The following is a 20,996-nucleotide window of genomic DNA, read 5'->3' on the forward strand; positions in this document are numbered from 1 at the left end:
CATCTTCCAGACTGACATAGGATAATGTACCACGACCTCATTGTCTGATGCACTGCCGTCACTATCATCAATACTTTCCGGAAAAGGCACAGCTTTTCCTCTCTGTCTTCTATAAAACCTACTAACATCACGCTAAAACACAGGAAAAAAGGCTATTATACTGCCTGGCAGAAATGAACAACAGTGCAGCAGCTACACAGAAAATATCTATCTCCTAAAATGACTGTCATTTATGCATGACACGTATTATTTTGGTCTTTGAGTTCATGTTTTTACAAAATGTGCATTAAAAATGTATTTGGATGTACAATGATATTTTTTAAAAATGGAATTTGTATATATTTTCCAGTCTTAAAATGAACTCACATGACAGCATGTGACTAACATGTGCTCCTTCACTTCCTTATTGCCAAAAATGTCAAGCACATGGCAAATAGATTTTAATTTTATTAGCTGAAGGGGATGCCATATGTAATTACTAAAATGTTTTGCTTTTGGTTGAACATTATTATTGTATTTTAAATGCATTTTTATCTTTTCGCGTCATTTATAAATGACGATGTCCCGTTAAGGAAGCGTCGCGTTATTTAAAGGGGACGTTCACGCGTCATCAAGCAACAAAAGAATAAAATATCTGCGTACAGGATGATGCTGTGGTGCTAACCTTCTGCTGAAGGCTTAACTTGTTAATATTTATTACATGATGGTGAAGTAGATCTGTATAACCTCCAATGGCACAGCTCTGGCTCATGAATATTGAAAAGCAAGCCTTCAACATAGTAGATCTGGAGGATTTGAGCGCTTGCGTGTTCACTTCTTGAATGCACGTAGGCTACGGACGGACACAATGGCGGGAGTGAAGCTCAAGTTTAATGATTAATGTTAACGATTATATATGACGGCTCTTTGAGAAATAGCCGTGAATTAAAGTTCACACCGAAGCTGCACAAAGAGCTTGAAGTGCCAGATCCATCTCGCAAGTGAGTCCACTCATGCAGACATTAAAATGCGATGTTACATTATAAATATATGTATTGTTATCCGAATTAAACGCGTGAGGGTATTGTTGAATGCATTTGTTTCTGACTAATACATTATGTGCACGTGCGTTTTGCAGGCCACCATGCCCTTAATGCGAATGCTGAACAGACTGAGTGGATATGTTCACTGGAAACAAGGTTTGGAGTGTTTGGGAGCCAGATCACAGCACACTGCTGCCCATTCATCTGCATGCAACTATCAGCTGCTGCCTGACTGCTTAGGTGAGGATCCAGACAGTTGCATTGCATTTTTATGCACTGTTATTTACACATTTGAAATAAGCAACACTTTACAATTAGGTTTCAATTCTGAACATAATATAACTGCATTGAACTAACAATGAAAAATACTTTCCAAAGCATTTGTGCGTTGAAGTCCTCCTTGAAAGTTCGTATTTACGAGTTGGAAAGTCGTATTTACGAGGTCAGGTGCGTAAATGATAGCTACACAAAAATACAGCAAGGTTTTTAAACTCTACTTTTAGAAAATGAAGAACAAATAATGTGTTTTGCTTTTTAATGTTTTTAATTAATTTATGAAGCCACTGTAAACTTTATCGTTACATATTAGGCTATATTACGATGCTATTATTTTTTGTGCTAGTGGAATTAGATTATTTTGTTGTAAATAAAAAAGACTGGCAATGTCACTGCTAAATACTATAAATATTGTTTTATTTCGCCATGTTTTTCACTGACACACCCCAACTCGTACAGATCAGACACTACAGGCAATTTGACACACCTGTCAATTTTGAGATTTTGCTCTTTTTGGCTTTTCATAAAGTGTTTTTTCAGACTGGTGGAAAGAAAACATCCAAAATACACATTTAAGTGTATATTTTATAGCACTTTATCTTTTTGTGTCTGTAGATTTCAATTACAGTAAATATCTTTAAAGGCCGTTTTCTCAAAATGAGTTTTTTTTCTCCTGCTCTGAGTCAGAAATCTCCACTTCAGCAGAGCTTACATACACCAAACTTTACAGTTTTATTCCTGACTATTTTCTGAAGGTTTTTACAGAGGGATTTGTTGATCTATAATTTGCCTGATTTTATACAGCATTTTATTCCTAAAAAAATGTTGAAAATTATTTTTTTTTCTGGCTGTGGATAGTATTTTCTGATTTATGAAGTGATAAAAAAAGATATCCAAAATTCCCTCAGTAAAATCCTTTGAATTTAATATGTCAATTTGAGAATTTTGAACTTGACCTCATCCAATATTCAGATTTTTGTTCTAGAAATGTATGCAAATTAGGACATATTTAATTAGATAATGCATCATTTGCATATTTAAACATAACATTTTTGAAAACTTGCAATACAAAAAAATGTTTGTAATTGTTAATGTAATCAATCAGCTGGGGAAGTATGGTGATATCTATTAGTTATTTTTTTTACCCTGGGGTTTCTCGCCTTAAAGAAAATCCCGAGCTTCCCACTTGTATTTACGACTTTGTGTTGGCGTTCATGTGCGTTCAACTCGTAAATAAGAACTTTTCAACATGGATTGATAATTGCTAAATGTTAGCTACAACTTTTGTAAATGTTGAAATTATCTGTTAATATTATATAATATGAACTAGCAATGAACATTTGTATTTTTACTAAATAACGTTAACAAAGATGAATAAATACACGTTTTGCTCATTGTAGTAGTTAATGCACAAACTAATATTAACTAAAGGGATCTTATTGTAAAGTGTTACCTTGAACTGCCAAGCATCTAGAAGGATCATTTTTGTATTTCAACTAAATAATCAGATACAGAAAAAATTATTTCATTATACACTAGAGGTCAAGCAAGTTAAATTTTTCAGTTTATTGGCTGATAAAGATGTTGTGAAAACAGGGCAGCCAATTGCCACTATAATGTTGATTTATGTAACAAAATTTAATGGTGTCAAACAAATATGTTTGAATTTTTTTATTTATTTTATTTTACACATTATCTAAAATTCACTAAAAATGTTGATTAATCACCCTGGCTGATATATAAGCCTATCAATACTAGATCTACATTATTTACACTGATATATGTGTTGCATGTCGATATAGAATTTGTTGAACATCATACATTAAAGGTGACCTATAATGCCCCTTTTACAAGATGTAATATCAGTCTCTGGTGTCCCCAGAATGTGTCTGTGAAGTTTCAGCTCAAAATACCCCACAGATCATTTATTATAACATGTTAAATTTGCCACTATTTGGGTGTGAGCAAAAACATGCCGTTTTTATGTGCGTCCCTTTAAATGCAAATGAGCTGCTGCTCACGCTTCGGTTGCTCAACAACAACAAAGCTGGAGAATCTCACGCAGCCAAAATGAGGATTGTCAGTAACGGTGTTCAGCCTTACATTGTTCAAACCGGAGTCGACACTGATGGAGAGACTCAGGAAGAAGTTACAACTTTTAGAATGAAACTGGACGTTTCTGAATGGTTAGTGGATAAATTTATGTAGTTGCTGTGGAGTTGATTCAACTCATCGACTAGCATGTGCCGTCATGTTCATCTTTAGTGTTGAATTGACCCTCGTCTGTGAAGCAGTCCGGCGTAAAATGACGGCATGACAACAACACTACTACAACAACTCTTCCTCTTCTCTAAAGCAGCCCAACATGGCCCCGCCCCCTTTGTTGTGTGTTCTCGGGGGTGGGGTTTATGTTCATTTGGGGGGTTTGTGATGTCATTACCCGGGGAAGAAGCTTATTGTAGTCCCTACCAGTTGTTTGTTGCAATTTCTGTAAAATAAAATATCTCCCTTTGCATTGAACTTCGAGCGTCGTAACTTTGCAGATGTTGTTTATGATCAAACAGCAACATTACACACTAACTAAAGTTAAAAAAAGTGAAATCATAATCAACCAACCCTTTAAATTGCATGCTATCATAAATGGTAGTAAAAAAAAATGAACTGTTGTAATCAAGTGTAATTCATTGCTCTATATTTCTGCAGAGCTCAAGTATGGTGGTCTGGTAATGCACTTTGACTATGTTTGGCTGAGAGACCACTGCCGCTCAGCTTCATGCTACAACTCAAAAACCAACCAGCGAAACCTGGACACTGCCAGCATCGATCTGAACATCAGGCCTTCAAAGAGCAGAGTGGACGAACACAACCTCTTCTTGACATGTGAGTGCAGAACCATGCTTTAATCTGACTGGAACGTTTCAGCTGAAAATCAGAATCAATTAGTTGAAGTCTGTGTCCTGGAAACTGGGAACAAAGGGATAGTTCACCAAATAAATGGACATTCTGTCTTTATTTACTCTCCCTCATGTTGTCAAGCTCCAAAAAGAGCTAAAAACACTGTATAAGTAGCCTATATGGCTCATGTGTATACAATAGCATTGTTATTCACTGATAATCTTATCCTTTACTGACAAATATAGATTGCTTAAAGGGTTAGTTCACCCAAAAAATTAAAATTGTCATCATTTACTCACCCTAAAGTTGTTCCAGACCTGTATACATTTATTTGTTCTGCTGAACACAAAGGAAGATATTTGGATAAATGTTTGTAACTAAGCAGATCTCACCCCCCATTGACTACCATAGTATGTTTTTTTTTTTCTACTATGGCAGTCAATGGGGGGCGAGATCTGTGATCTTACTGTAAAGTGTTACCTTGAAATGTGTCCTTCAAGCTTCTAGAAGGATCATTTTGTATCACAACTAAAACAGATACAGAAAATAATATTTCAATTCAATATAGCTGCGAGCAGCAATTATCGGGGTTCAAGTGCTTTAAGGTCTTTAAGCACATGCGTAAAAAGGTATTTTATTTAGCAAGCATGTAACCATTTAGATTATAGATGGAAAAGAACATTTACAGCCAATACAGGCAGTTTACCATAGGAAATATATATTGTTTTTAAAGCTTTTTATCAGTTATAGCGCCACAATCTTCATAAAAGTTGGCATGCTTCTTTAGAGTCATATGCTGCATGTGCTCACGTATTTTCTTGAAGTTCTGAGTTTTCATTTAGGATTTATAGGCTTTTGAGTATATTTTGCCACACCCCTTTTCTAAATGACCCTGTTATAGCTATTCAAAGGGTAAAGTTCAACCTTTTTTGATAATTATTGATCTAGAGAGTCCAGAGAATTGTACTGCACTGGTTTGGTTCCGATCAGGTGAAAAACCCAGGACTAGTTCGCAAACGTATATAGGTTTATTGCATAATTGCAAATATTTAATGAGCGATTTGATTGACAGCTGTGGTTCTTGGGACAAATTTGTTCAGTACGAGGAGATCTATCAAATTATATGAATAATGTGTGTATGTGTGAAACACCATGTGATTACAGGGGCATAAAATCTTGTTAGCACCATCTAGTGGCTGATTTCTTTCAAAATACTTTATGAGCCACGAGTCCATGCCCACCTAGTTTCGTTCCATTCGGCCTCCGTTAACCTTGTCTAATAGGCACTCAAATTTTGTTGGCCGATGGCGGCCATGTTTTTTGAGATGTCAGTGTCCTCATAGACAATCATGGCACATTGGACCAAGACACTGCTTGCCAGTTTTCAAGTCTATTGGACTAACGGTTGCATCGTTATAGCTGTTTCCATGTTTTTTTATGTTATAGTGCCACCAAGTGTCATGACTGTGTTACTGTGACCAAAGATTGAGCCCGTACACATGTGACCCGAGTTTGGTGAAAATATTTCATTTTGTTCTTGAGTTATAGCCATTTTAGTATACGTGGCTCCGCCTACTTCGAACATTTTGGTGCCCCTTAATACCCGTGAATCAAAATTTCAAAGTTTTTTTGGTAATTATTGATATTCAGACGCCCCCTATTGACCGATTGAGGCTGGAGCTTTGCTTGGTTACATTCTTCCAAATATCTTCCTTTGTTTTCAGCAGAACAAAGAAATGTATACAAGTTTGGAACAACTTGAAGGTGAGTAAATTATGACAGAATTTTCATTTGTGGGTGAACTATCCCTTTAAATGTTTGTTGTTGTTGTTTTCTGGAGCTTGACAGACATGTGAGCTGTTGTTGAAAAGAGAATGTGGAGTTTTCTGACTAACCAACCCTTTAAGATTTTAAGATAACCAATTTTTGTCTCATTGGTTGTTGTTACACAGTCATTTAGTCCCTGTCCCTCATCTCCTGGTAAACATCCTGGTTTTCAAAACCAAACAAAATTGGATTAAAAATGTCACCTTTACATAATGTGCACTGTTTTACGCAAGATTTCTTCAAATTGGGATAGATAGGAAGATAAACCAACTTGAGCTGTGTCTTCAGATTTCCATCCTCTCCTCAGAGATTTGTGGTCTTGCTGTGCTAAGATAAGTTTAACACTCTTCCAAAACAAAGATGGATATCTCTTTCCTAAGTAAAGATAAGGCTCTGTGAGAAAGATAGACAGAACTTTGACTCTTTTACGAAACTCCGCAGACAGACCATCTGTGAGATTTCCTTTAAGAACAGCTTTGCATTATTACAGTCAGTTACATAGTAACAGCTTTCAATGCTTTCTCATGACTTTTGTGTCTGTGATACTTTGGTCCAAGATTGTCAATCAACTGGTTAAATGTTTAATGTGAAGATGACGCATGAACATACCTAATACGATGTATCCCAACATTAGCTTTTTATCAGTATTGTGAAGTTGAAGTAAAATCAAATCGGGCCCATTTTTACTTCCTTAATACATTGATATTACTGTGTGCAAAATTCAGTTCAAAAGGATTGTCTTCATAATCTTTTATCAGAATTTACCTCTGAAATGACTTTCCTTTTCTCCCGAGCCTTTGTTTTTCAGCCGTCCCTAAGAACCACCTGTTGTGTAAAGACCACTTTTTCCAGACCCAGTCATAATCCCTATTCGGACAGTAATTGTTTCTCATTGGGACGTAAGGTATTTTCAGCAATTACAGGGGTTAGTTGGTGATTTTATTGCCATCTGAATCCAGAATGTCAGTGTTTTTCCCAGCCGAATTAACCACTGTTTTTTGTCAGTAAAAACAAGGTTGTGTGGTCATTTGCAATCACAGCACATGACCTTCTGTAATGCCCACATCTAGAAAACACACACTCCTGCTTCAGTAATAAACACAGAGATGTTCGTCCTGTCCAAACTGGTAAATAAAATGACAGTCATCGGGTGATAAGAATTCATTTAGAAAAACAATCCTGTCCAAATAGGGCTTTAAAGAGACAGTTCACCCCAAAATGACAATAACTGTTGTTCCAAACCTGCATGACTTTCTTTCTTTTGTGGAACATTAAGATATGTCTCTGCTTTTTTTGTTCATATGATCAAAGTCATTGGGCACCAATTCTGTTTGGTTACTAACCTTATTCCAAATTTAAATTCTATTTATTCTATTTAAATTTATTAAATAAATTTATTCTAAATTTAAAATTCGAAATTTATGAGAGGGAGTAAATAATGGGAAAATTTAGATTTTTGGGAGAACGATCCCTTTAAAGTCCCCAGTTAGAAAGTCAAAGCTGAAACCTCTGGCATTACAATCAATATACTCATGATAAATATTATCTAATTACACAGTATGTACATGTTCATTGACTAATTTAAAGGTGCCCTAAAATCAAAAACTGAATTTTCCTCGGCATAGTTGAATAACAAGAGTTCAGTACATGGAAATGACATACAGTGAGTCTCAAACTCCATTGTTTCCTCCTCCTTATATAAATCTCATTTGTTTAAAAGACCTCCAAAGAACAGGCGAATCTCAACATAACACCGACTGTTACGAAACTGTCGGGATCATTAATATGTACACCCCCAATATTTGCATATGCCAGCCCATGTTCAAAGCATTACACAAGGGCAAAACGTCTGGATCTGTGCACAGCTGAATCAACAGACTAGGTAAGCAAGCAAGAACAACAGCGAAAAATGGCAGATGGAGCAATAATAACTGACATGATCCATGATATCATGATATTTTTAGTGATATTTGTAAATTGTCTTTCTAAATGTTTCGTTAGCATGTTGCTAATGTACTGTTAAATGTGGTTAAAGTTACCATCGTTTCTTATTGTATTCACGGAGACAAGAGCCGTCGCTATTTTCATTATTAAACACTTGCAGTCTGTATAATTCATAAACACAACTTCATTCTTTATAAATCTCTCCAGCAGTGTAGCATTAGCCGTTAGCCACAGAGCATGAAATGTAAACATCCAAATAAACACTGTACTTACGCGATTAGACATGCTGCATGACGAACACTTTGTAAAGATCCATTTTGAGGGTTATATTAGCTGTGTGAACTTTGTTTATGCAAAGGGGGCGTAGAGCGTGCGATTTAAAGGGGCCGCAGCCTGAATCAGCGCATTTCTAATTATGCCTCAAAATAGGCAGTTAAAAAAATTAATTTAAAAAAATCTATGGGGTATTTTGAGCTGCAACTGCAAAAAGTGTGATGGCTTGACCTTTAAATGACTGTTTTAAAGTATATTAGTAAGACCATGTGTAAACTCTAAGGATAATGATTATTTTGCAATTTTTAAAGTCCATCCCTAGAGAGACGCGGGTAGTGACAGGTCTTTCTGGCTAGTAACGTCTGTATTTTGCAGTCGTATGTTGATTTAAAGTCTTTTGAAATCCATGTTAAAGGGTTGGTTCACCCAAAAATGAAAATTTTGTCATCATTTACTCACTCTTGAGTTGTTCCACACCTGTATGAGTTTCTCTCTTCTGTTGAACACAAAAGAAGATATTTTGAAGAATGTTGTTGTAATAATTAGACCTATGAAATGAAATTAATTTTTTCCTACTATGGAAGTCAATGGCTACCGTCAACTGTTTGAATACCAGCATTCTTCAAAATATCTTCTTTTGTGTCTTTTTGGAACTGTCCCTTTAAAAGACTGGAATTTTTTAAATTTGCAGTCAGATACAATAAAAGTTAATCTTAATTTTTGGAGAAAGCAGAAATGATGAGGTGGACATTTCATAAAAGCACTTAACATGAATTCCTCGGTGAAAACCTGTGTTGTAAATCTGTTTAAATCATCATTTGTACAGTTACAGTTCAGGGTTTATAGTGCTTTGTTGTGATATCATGGTGATGAGGTTGTAAAACTGGATTTAACTTTACATGGGAAAGGTTTTTCACAGTCGTGATGTTGGATATACTACTGAACCTGAGTATTTTAACATTTACATCCCATTCAATTCTGTTGTAAGTGCCTCCCTTTAACCCAGCTTTTTGCTTTTTTTAAATGACAAATAGGAGCAAGTGGAAATCTATGTTTGTAGTAATCAACAATATCCCACAAATGATGTCAAGCTTAACTAATTCCTTTAAAGGTTCAGATACCCTGATGGACATATCAGTGCACTAGTAATGATTTCCTTTGATAAACACTGATGAAATCTTGACTGATATGTTATCTTCTAATGAAGTCGTGTTTGTGATCACCTCCAGGGCCTGATGGTCATGTGACACGGTACAACCTAACATGGCTGGCCCAGAACAGCTATGAGGGCCAGAAGAAAAGTGCCATGCAGCCTCGTATCCTGTGGAACGCAGATATCTACTCCAGTGCTAAGGTGCCCGCTGCCAGTTGGGACAAGTTCATGAGCTGCGACGAGGAGCTGAAGAACTTCCTCAACAACTTCCTGCTTTATGGAATCGCCTTTGTCGAAGGCGTCCCACCAACCCTAGAAGCTACAGAAACAGCGACTCAAAGAGTGAGCCTCATCAGGTCAGGCCTACTGCTCCAAACTGACTAAAATCCAGCAAATAGATCATCTGTCATCATTTATTTACCCTCATGTCATCCAACACTTTTTCTTTTGTGGTTATTTAAGACTTTATTTTACTCATTTAAGACTGCGCTTACTCGACAAAGCATACTTTTATGTGTTTTTGTCCGTTCAAGCGAGAGAACTCAGTGCGGTCAGGTGTTCTGACGATTTGTGCGAAGCGGCTTTCTGTGCGCAGGAGTCGTGCATGCCACAGAAAGGAGATTCACAGACAGCATGCCAGTACAGAACTAAGTTTTTTTTTTTGCATCTTATCGCACTTGAATAAATGATAGCGTGATCATATTATGTAACGCTAGCTAAAGGATGACAGAAAAAAAACAGATGCTGCTGCGTTAAATATTTTTAACGTGTTAAACTGAAAAAAATTATTTGCATGTGTTAATGCGTTAATTTTGATAGCACTCCTTTAGACACAACCGACTGTGTTTACGAGAATACGTGCCAAGATGGGCATTTTGACATAATTTTGTGTGTGTCAATTTAAGCGCATGGAGATGTTAAAGGTGCCCTAGAATCAAAAATTGAATTTACCTCGGCATAGTTGAATAACAAGAGTTCAGTACATGGAAAAGACATACGTTGAGTTTCAAACTCCATTGCTTCCTCCTTCTTATGTAAATCTCATTTGTTTAAAAGACCTCCGAAGAACAGGCGAATCTCAACATAACACCGACGTTACGTAACAGTCGGGATCATTAATATGTACGCCCCCAATATTTGCATATGCCAGCTCATGTTCAAGGCATTAGACAAGGGCAGCCAGTATTAACGTCTGGATCTGTGCACAGCTGAATCATCAGACTAGGTAAGCAAGCAAGAACAATAGTGAAAAATGGCAGATGGAGCGATAATAACTGACATGATCATTGATATCATGATATTTTTAGTGATATTTGTGAATTGTCTTTCTAAATGTTTCGTTAGCATGTTGCTAATGTACTGTTAAATGTGGTTAAAGTTACCATCGTTTCTTACTGTATTCACGGAGACAAGAGCTGTCGCTATTTTCATTTTCATTATTTATTTTCATTCATTTTTATAATTCATAAACACAACTTCATTCTCTATAAATCTCTCCAACAGTGTGTAATGTTAGCTTTAGCCACTGAGCACTATCAAACTCATTCAGAATCGAATGTAAACATCCAAATAAATACTATACTCACATGATCCGACACATGCATGCAGTATGCACGACGCACATCTTGTAAAGATCCATTTGAGGGTTATATTAGGTGTGTGAACTTTGGTTATGCATTGTATAACTGCACTTATAGTTAATGATGCCCCAAAATAGGCAGTTAAAAAAAATAATTAAAAAAAATCTATGGGGTATTTTGAGCTGAAACTTCAAAGACACATTCAGGGGACACCTTAGACTTATATTACATCTTTTGAAAAGACGTTTTACGGCACCTTTAAAGAGAGATCAAATTCAGAACTGATGGTGAAACTTTCAGCATTTTTTTTTTTTCCGCGAAACACGTGTGCCGAACAGTAGGGCCTGGTGCGTATGGATCACGAATCAAATACGATCCGTTTAACCCCTACTAGATATAAGACTGTTTACAGTGGCTCATGAAGCCTTGAGACCTGAAACCTGAATATGATAAAGGGCATTAGTGGTAGACCAATCACAACAAACTGGGCCAGCTGACCAATCAGAGCAGACTGGGCATTTTGGATATTATAATATAATATATTTGAATATATTTGGTTTTAAAGTACGGAGTAAAGTACACATGACATGCAGGAAAAAAATAGTAGGCTAAATCGTGTGCACGATTTACTAATTTGTTCACTCAATTTATAAATTGTGCACATGATTTATTCATTCTTTCACTTGATTTATAAATTGTGCTCACGATTTAGCAAATTGAGGGAATGAAATAGTAAATCGAGGGAAAGAATTAGTAAATCGTGCACGATTTAACAAATCGAGGAAACAAAATTGTAAATTGAGGGAATGAATTAGTAAATTAAAGGAATGAAATAGTAAATCCAGGGAACGAATTAGTAAATTATGCACACAATTTAGCAAATCGAGGGAACGAAATGGTAAATCGAGAGAAAGAATTAATTAATCACGTGCACGACTTAGTAAATTGAGGGAACAACTCGTAAATTGTGTGCACGATTTACTTTTCTTTTTTTTTTCTGCATGTCATGTGCGGGGCTCCATATTAAAGAGACAGGAACTAAAACAGTTTCAGGCAAAGGGTGAAAAGAGGTGCTGCAGCAATTCACAGTATGAAAAAATAGTGTCTTTTTTGAACTGTAAATTATGTACATTTATTTTAGCAAAATACAAAATACAAAATTGATGAACTTTGTAAATATACATAATATGGGTATTTTAAGTTCTCTCCATCCATTGTTCAACCGCCGGTCTGACAGAATGAAGTTCAGGACCACCAATCCCTTATCAGTTTTACATCTAGACAAATATTTATTCTAATAAAAATGACTTAATTGAGGCAATTCTTTGTTTCCAGAGAGACCATGTATGGGCGGATGTGGAACTTCACTTCAGATTTCTCTCGTGGAGATACAGCCTACACAAAGCTGGCACTGGACCGCCACACCGACACGTCATACTTTCAAGAACCCTGCGGGTAAACTGGAAAACCGGAGTTGGCCTTTAATTAGGCTAAACACCTGTCTGTCAGATTGAGTTTCCGTAGTGCATGTTTAGTCGATCAGCAGGGAATCAAAGTCACATTCTCTCTGTTCTATTATAAGAGCTTAGTGTAAACGATGACCACTGAAGTAACCTTAGATTGCAGTTAAGAGATTTCTTTACTGATGTTCACACTTTCATACTCGGTTATAAAATTGAATATTGAGACTTCCAGTCTCTGAAGAATTGCAACATTATTGCAACAGGAATTAACAGTATTTAATAGTGGCTTATCCTAATGTTTTATTTTCCATAAATCATTGACTTTATATGTAATCGCTATTCATGCTTAAGCAAGGCTCGAACATTTGAGATCTGTGGCAGTGGTGCCACCAAGTTTTATATGGTTTCTAATATGATATTTGTTATAATGGCCTAAACCTGTGTAGTATTTACTATTAGTACAAATGCAAAAAAAATTATATATATTAAAATATATAAAAATTGGGCTACATGCGGACAGTGTACGTGGACCCTCCTGATCACAAAAATTACGTCACATCGACAGTGTGTGGACTGTCATGGAACACGGGTGGCCAAAATATACTTAACCTTAAAGGGTTAAAATTAAATTAATTAAATTAAAATTTAATTTATCCCATTATTTACTCACCCTCGAGACATCCTAGGTGTTTATGACTTTCTTCTTTCAGCCAAACACAATTGGAGTTAAATTAAAAATATCCTGGCTTTTCAATGCTTTATAATTGGAGTGAATGGGACCTGAGAATTTAAAGGTGCCCTAGAATCAGAATTTGAATTTACCTCAGCATAGTTAAATAACAAGAGTTCAGTACATGGAAAAGACATACATTGAGTTTCAAACTCCATTGTTTCCTCCTTCTTATGTAAATCTAATTTGTTTAAAAGACTTCCGGAAAACACTCGGATCTCAACATAACACCGACTGTTATGTAACAGTCGGGATCATTAATATGTACGACCCCAATATTTGCATATTGCCAGCCCATGTTCGATGCATTAGACAAGGAAAGGCAGTATTAACGTCTGGATCTGTGCACAGACAAGGTAAGCAAGCAAGAACAACAGCGAAAAATGGCAGATGGAGCAATAATAACTGACATGATCCATGATATCATGATATTTTTAGTGATATTTGTAAATTGTCTTTCTAAATGTTTCGTTAGCATGTTGTTAATGTACTGTTAAATGAGGTTAAAGTTACCATCGTTTCTTACTGTATTCACAGAGACAAGAGCCGTCGCTATTTTCATTATTAAACACTTGCAGTGTATATAATTCATAAACACAACTTCATTCTTTATAAATCTCTCCAACAGTGTGTAACGTTAGCTTTAGCCACAGAGCATAGCCTCAAACTCACACAGAATGAAACGTAACCATCTAAATAAATACTTTACTCACATAATTCGAAGCATGCATACAGCATGCATGACGAACATCTTGTAAAGATCCATTTGAGGGTTATATTAGCTGTGTGAACTTTGTTTATGCGATGTATATATAGTCGAGAGCTCGTGGGGCAGAGGAAGCGCATCTCTTAAAGGGGCCACGCTGAAAAAATCCATGCATAGTTAATGATACCCCAAAATAGGCAGTTAAAAAAATTAATTAAAAAAAATCTATGGGGTATTTTGAGCTGAAACTTCACAGACACATTCAGGGGACACCTAGGACTTATATTACATCTTGTAAAACAAGAAACAATCTAGGGCACCTTTAAAGCCCAAAAAAGTGCATCCATCCATTATTAGAGTAATCCATATGGCTTCAGGGGGTTGATAAAGGCCTTATAAAGTTTTAAATATGAATATTTTTCTTACAAAAACCCATCACTTCACTTTAGAAGGCCTTTATTAACCCCCTGGAGTCGTATGGATTACTTTTATAATGGATGGATGTGCTTTTTTGGGCTTCAAAATCTCGAGCCCCATTCACTGCCATTATAAAGCTTGGAGAAGACAGTATATTTTTTAAAGGTGCCCTCGAATGAAAAATTGAATTTATCTTGGCATAATCAAATAACAAGAGTTCAGTACATGGAAATGACATACAGTGAGTTTCAAACTCCATTGTTTCCTCCTTCTTATATAAATCTCATTTGTTTAAAAGACCTCCGAAGAACAGGCTAATCTCAACATAACACCGACTGTTACGAACCATTGGGGATCATTAATATGTACGCCCCAATATTTGCATATGCCAGCCCATGTTCCCAACATTATAAAAGGCATTAGACAAGGGCAGCCAGTAACGTCTGGATCTGCACAGGTGAATCAACAGACTAGGTAAGCAAGCAAGAACAATAGCGAAAAATGGCAGATGGAGCAATAATAACTGACATGATCCATAATATCATGATATTTTTAGTGATATTTGTAAATTGTCTTTCTAAATGTTTCGTTAGCATGTTGCTAATGTACTGTTAAATGTGGTTAAAATTACCATCGTTTCTTACTGTATTCACGGAGACAAGAGCCGTCGTTATTTTCATTATTAAACACTTGCAGTCTGTATAATTCATAAACACAACTTCATAAATCTCTCCAACAGTGTAGCATTAGCCGTTAGCCACGGAGCACAGCCTCAAATTCATTCAGAATCAATGTAAACAATATAACAGTATACAATACTCACATAATCCGACGCATGCATGCCGCATGCATGACGAACACTTTGTAAAGATCCATTTGAGGGTTATATTAGCTGTGTAAACTTTGTTTATGCTGTTAAAGGCAAGCGCGAGCTCCGGGGGAGGGGAGCAGGAGAATTAAAGGGCCAGTAGCCCTGAATCGGCTCATTTATAATGATGCCCCAAAATAGGCAGTTAAAAAAATGAATAAAAAAAATCTATGAGGTATTTTGAGCTGAAACTTCACAGACACATTCAGGGGAATGCATAAAATGACAGAAACCCTCTTTGGAAAGTGTATTTTTTTAGTTTGGCTCGTGTCCCATTCGATTACATTGAGAGGGCGGGGTTTATGAGCTATACTGCAGCCAGCCACCAGGGGGCGATCAAAATACTTTGGCTTCACTTTTGCATAACCTGATATTGCTGAGTTCATCATGTTCCTGGGTCAACATTTTTGTTGATCCTGGAACAACATTCAAATCAACCAATCAGATTTGAGGGACAAGTTTACAGATTATGTCAAGTTTAGCCTTAAAATCATGAATTGGTGCTTCTACATCAGTGTTATTCATCTATCATTTCCCTCTGATTTTTGGGATAACTTATGGGTAGGGTTAGGTTTAGGGGTAGGAATAGGGTTAAGACTAATTTTTCAGATTAGAATGTTGTTCCAGGATCAACAAAATATGTTGACCCAGGAACGCATCTAACTCAGCAATATCAGGACGTGCTTCCCTTTTCAGGATGTGTGTGGAACAGAAATGTCAGCGCTTATCAGTTTAACAAATTGGCAGAAGCACCAGTGCAACCTGTAACAAAATTTAGCCACACCAAACATGAAAAAAGGCATAATGCAACCATTTAATCACAGTCTAGAGCCTTGCTTGAGTAATATGTTAGAGGAAATATTAGACATGTACAGTATCATAATTATAAAATATTATTAATAAATTTTATTGTTGATATCTATGATTTATTACAGACATTGCCTTTATGTTTAGGTGGTCAGTTGACAGAAATAGTTATTTTATTTGAGTGTCATAAGTCAAATGTACATTGTAAGGTTTTATGGCTTATTTTGCTCCATAAGCATCCAGGTGTTTCACTGTCTGAGACATGAAGGTACGGGTGGAAGAACTCTGCTTGTGGACGGCTTCCACGCGGCTGACACGGTCCTCCAGCGAACGCCCGAGAACTTCGAGCTGCTTTCCCATGTGCCAATCAAGCACGAGTACGTCGAGAACCTAAGCGAGCATCGCAACCACATGATCGGCATCGGCCCCGTGCTCAATGTTTATCCGTGGAACAACGAGGTTTACATGATTCGGTAAGACGTATGTTTATGTTGTACTCTGTCTTCTTTGTAAATGATCTTTTTGTCAAGTTTATTTGTATAGCGCTTTTCATAATACACAGCTTTACATAAAATCGTGATTTAATCATTACAATATCTTAATATCTTCATGACTTAGTCGCATTCAGCAGATTAGCTTTTTTCAAATTATTTATTTCTTATATTTAAACTTTTCATGATTTTATTATTAGCTTTTCATAAATTTATGAACACCCTGCAGTTCCTTCTCAAACCCCAGTTAGGGAAACCCTGATGCAATGTAATAGTTCATGCTTTATTATGTTGATAACAAAGAATGGAATATTTTTTTTCTCTCTTTGTATTTTTTGTCAATAAGATAGAAGATTATACTATTCAAATCAATGTTATAAACAAGTTAGGTCAAAAGTAATCAAAAAGTAGTCTGATTATATTACCTAAAATTTTTAATGTAAGTTTAAGGTTACATTACATTAAAATAATTGTGTTAACTACAATTTTCATCATGTCATTTGTATTTAATAAAGTATGGAATACATTGATTTTTGTGAGTGTACTGTATGTATTTGTGTAAAGTAGGATGTATATATCTAACTTTTAAAGGGGTCATGAACTGTGTTGTTTTATAGTTTTATAATGTTTCCTGGGGTGCACTTATAAGGTTAATATGCTTTATACATCAAAGTATTTCATAATTTAGAAATAAAAGGCATTTTTCCTACCCTGATTTTAGCCCTCTGATTTGATCGCTTTGTTTTAAGGGGCGTGTCTGCTGTGAGACTTCAGTGTAAACGCCCACTGCTGTGATTGGCCATTGACTATTGGCGATTGACTATTACAGCTCTCAAGGTTAACTAACTGTGAAAAGTGTTGATTATATAACATTACATTTAGATTTATTTAGATCGTGGCATGATAGGTTGCAGAGATGAACAGCCAATCACAGACATGTTGTTGAGCGCATGAAATAATAAATAAAACGGGAGTTTTGGTGCACGTCCAGAACTCAGTCAATGATAAACAGTCGTTTGGTGGGCCTGGTGTCAATAAAAGTTTTGTTGGACTAACAAGGAGGTTTTCAGTTCTGAAACTTACAGGATTTGCTTATAGTACGACGACCTCTTATATATATCAAAAGCTCAAGGAAAAGTTGATTTCTCAATTCATGAACCCTTTAATATATTGCTGGGTGATAATATAGTTGACATTTTTTGACGACTTTTTGGATTTAGTGAAGTTACAGTATGTCAGTACATCAAGCTTTTTTCTTAATGGGTTAGTTCACCCAAAAATTCAGTCATTTATTACTCACCCTCATGCCGTTCCACACCCGTAAGACCTTCGTTAATCTTCAGAACACAAATTAAGATATTTTAGTTGAAATCCGATGACTCTGTGAAGCCTGCATAGGGAGCAATGACATTTCCTCTCTCAAGATCCATTAATGTACTAAAAACATATTTACATCAGTTCATGTGAGTACAGTGGTTCAATATTAATATTATGAAGCGACCAGAATATTTTTGGTGCACCAAAAAAACCAAAATAACGACTTATATAGTGATGGCCGATTTCAAAACACTGCTTCAGGAAGATTCAGAGCATAATGAATCTTTTGTGTTGAATCAGCAGTTCAGAGCGCTAAAGTCACGTGATTTTAGCAGTTTGACACACGATCTGAATCATGATTCGATACACTGATTCATTTATGATCCGAATCTTCCTGAAGCAGTGTTTTGAAATCGGCCATCACTAAATACGTCGTTATTTTGTTTTTTTTTGGCGCACCAAAAATATTCTCGTCGCGTTATAATATTAATATTGAACCATTTTATTCACATGAACTGATTTAAATATGTTTTTAGTACATTATTGGATCTTGGGAGAGGAAATGTCATTGCTCCCTATGGAGGCCTCACTGAGCCATCGGATTTCATCAAAAATATCTTAATTTGTGTTTCTGAAGATTAACGAAGGTCTTACGGGTGTGGAACGGCATGAGGGTGAGTAATTAATGACTGAATTTTGATTTTTGGGTGAACTAACCCTTTAAGTGATCAAGGTAAATTTGATTCCTAATGATGTTTAATCAACGCTGGAAGCTTATGCTGCATTTCATAGAGTTTTGAAAGAGTTGTGTTCTCTTGTTTTGCAGGTATAATAACTATGACCGTTCTGTTATTAACACAGTCCCTCATGATGTGGTGCGGCGCTGGTACTTTGCTCATAGACAGCTGAGCACAGAACTGAGGAGACCAGAGAATGAGCTGTGGGTCAAACTCAAACCAGGCAAGGTATCAACTACGTCTTAATCAATCAATCACAGAACACCTTAATCAATCTGCCTGAGGGTGGTGTAGATCAGAAATAACTAGCTTAATGGGAACATTTTAGCAATGTAAAGCTTTGGCATTCAAAAATGCCTTGCGCACATGTGCAGTGGACTGGTGCGAATGTTTATGTACATCTAATGCACTGCTAGTCAGTGGAGAAGAGTCAATATTTGCTTAAAAAAAGCCTCACTGACTACGTCATCATAGCAACAGTAGCTTTCACAGGCAGTTTAGGAATTTTGTTCAAAATATATGTTAATGCAGATGTAAATGAATTGAATAGCATTTTCAGAATCATATTGAATTTATTCACATTGATGCAAATCTGTGCATGTAAACACACCTACTGTTGTTTTCTCTAAGGTCCTGTTCATTGATAACTGGCGCGTTCTGCATGGCAGAGAGTCGTTCACCGGCCTGCGGCAGCTGTGCGGCTGTTATCTGACGCGTGATGATGTGCTGAACACCGCCCGCTCTCTGGGGCTCCGCGCCTGAGGACAGCGCTACGCCATCATTCGGCAAAAACGAGTTTATAACTCAAGTGTTAGGATGGGAGAGGACACCTGATTTACAGCTTACATCAGGATCACAACAGTGTTGCTCTTTGAAATTATTCACATGGCTCAAAATTTACTATTTTAATTAAAAAGGGTGTTTTTTTTTTTGTAGTAGATGAAAATCCAAAATGCTTTCTTTCCACAGAAAACCAGATAGTAGTAATCAAAGGAGCTGTATGTAGCATAATTATTTTAAAATATAATATGTTTGTAGAGATTTAGGAACTTGTTTCTCAGAAGAACAATGCTACAGCCAGTTATTCCACTTTTGAAATGTGATGTGCGATCCATGTGGGAATGTCTGTTTTTGTTTTGGTCTGCATGATCCCGCCCACTGCCAATTTACCCAATAGTATTTCAGCACCGTGGGTTGCCATTTGGCGGAAAACACTGCGTATTGCAGCTATGGAAGCCAGCGGAAGAGCTGGGTCAGAGATCGCAGATTCTACAAGACCTAAAATCCTCTGAATCCATCTAAAAGTCTGTGACCAAAGACATTTTAAAACACAGATATATTAGCTAGTCGCTTTCCATTGTCATTTGCTCTCGTTCCTGTTGCGTGTCCTCAATCTGGCAACATGTGTGAACGTTGAGTCTTGAGGAGGAGAGGGGATGGGAAAAACAACTCTGCAATATTTTGAATTTGGACTGCAGTACCCATTTCAACCACTAGCTGTCAATATTTCATACTGCACAGAAACTTCTGAATCATAGAAATGTATTTTGTAAATGCAGGGTAATCCTATGGGTTTGTGCCTTAACAGTGATATGAGAATGCATGTTTGGGATAATGGCAATGATCTCACGAAGTTTAAATATAAATTCTGCAATAATCTAATTCATGTTATATGCATCTTTTAATTTGTAGCATTTTAACACCCTGTAGCCTATATAAAATTTATCTCAAATGAATGTACGCACAAAAATACCAATGTTACCTCTAGAAAATAAATTGAATTCCTTGCATTTTTGTCTTGTTGACTTTGTAGTCTCACTGGTTTTTGATTTAAAGTCATTTTGGTTTAGTTTAGACAAGGTTGTAAACACTAAACAAAGTAATACACTATATCTACTCAATAAAATTGTGGCAGCAGATTACAAGCAATATTATTAATTCAATTCAGCAAATAAGAATTGAGTTAGAATGAATCAAATTAAATCCTCAAAAGTTAAACATTTAAAATGAGTAGCTGTGAATAGCACAGAAAATTAAGTCAAATTTAAACACAAATATCTGAATATCAGACAGATGGCAAAGAATAATTAAGAACTCTTTATTTAATTATTTTTTTGCCAACATTGAAGACACCTTATGTTAACAAGCAGAATCACTGAAGGAAAGAGAAACACAAGAACTACAACTTGCTTTCAAGCCACTGCCTTAAATTAAATAAACCGAAAAGACATTAAATCTCTCTTATTACAAACTAGACTGACTTTATTTCTGTCATTTGTCTACAGATCTTTTTGAGAATTAACAGAGGATTAGAGGTTGATGTTTTATTGAAAATATTTGGTCACCGTTATGCTGATCCGTGTTTCCTTTAGTTGGGCAGTTCAACTCTTTTATGTCAGTTTGTGGGTTTTGTTGCAAAGAAATAATAATTTGTTGCAAAGAGGACTATAAACAAAGATGATTAGATGATAAAGTTTTAATCATTGTAAA

At 36.1% G+C, this 20,996-nt stretch overlaps 1 protein-coding gene across 1 annotated transcript; it reads left to right on the top strand.

Moving 5' to 3' along the window:
* Nucleotides 1-431: 431 nt before the first annotated feature.
* Nucleotides 432-20,296, top strand: tmlhe (trimethyllysine hydroxylase, epsilon). Its single transcript, XM_048166771.1, has 8 exons — nucleotides 432-980; nucleotides 1,118-1,262; nucleotides 4,002-4,178; nucleotides 9,467-9,746; nucleotides 12,306-12,425; nucleotides 16,198-16,434; nucleotides 18,596-18,734; nucleotides 19,137-20,296. The coding sequence occupies exons 2-8, from the start codon at nucleotides 1,124-1,126 to the stop codon at nucleotides 19,266-19,268; spliced, it is 1,224 nt and encodes a 407-aa protein (XP_048022728.1). The 5' UTR covers nucleotides 432-980; nucleotides 1,118-1,123; the 3' UTR covers nucleotides 19,269-20,296.
* Nucleotides 20,297-20,996: the final 700 nt, after the last annotated feature.

This window comes from Megalobrama amblycephala, linkage group LG18 (assembly GCF_018812025.1).
Source record: "Megalobrama amblycephala isolate DHTTF-2021 linkage group LG18, ASM1881202v1, whole genome shotgun sequence".
NCBI lineage: Eukaryota > Metazoa > Chordata > Actinopteri > Cypriniformes > Xenocyprididae > Megalobrama > Megalobrama amblycephala.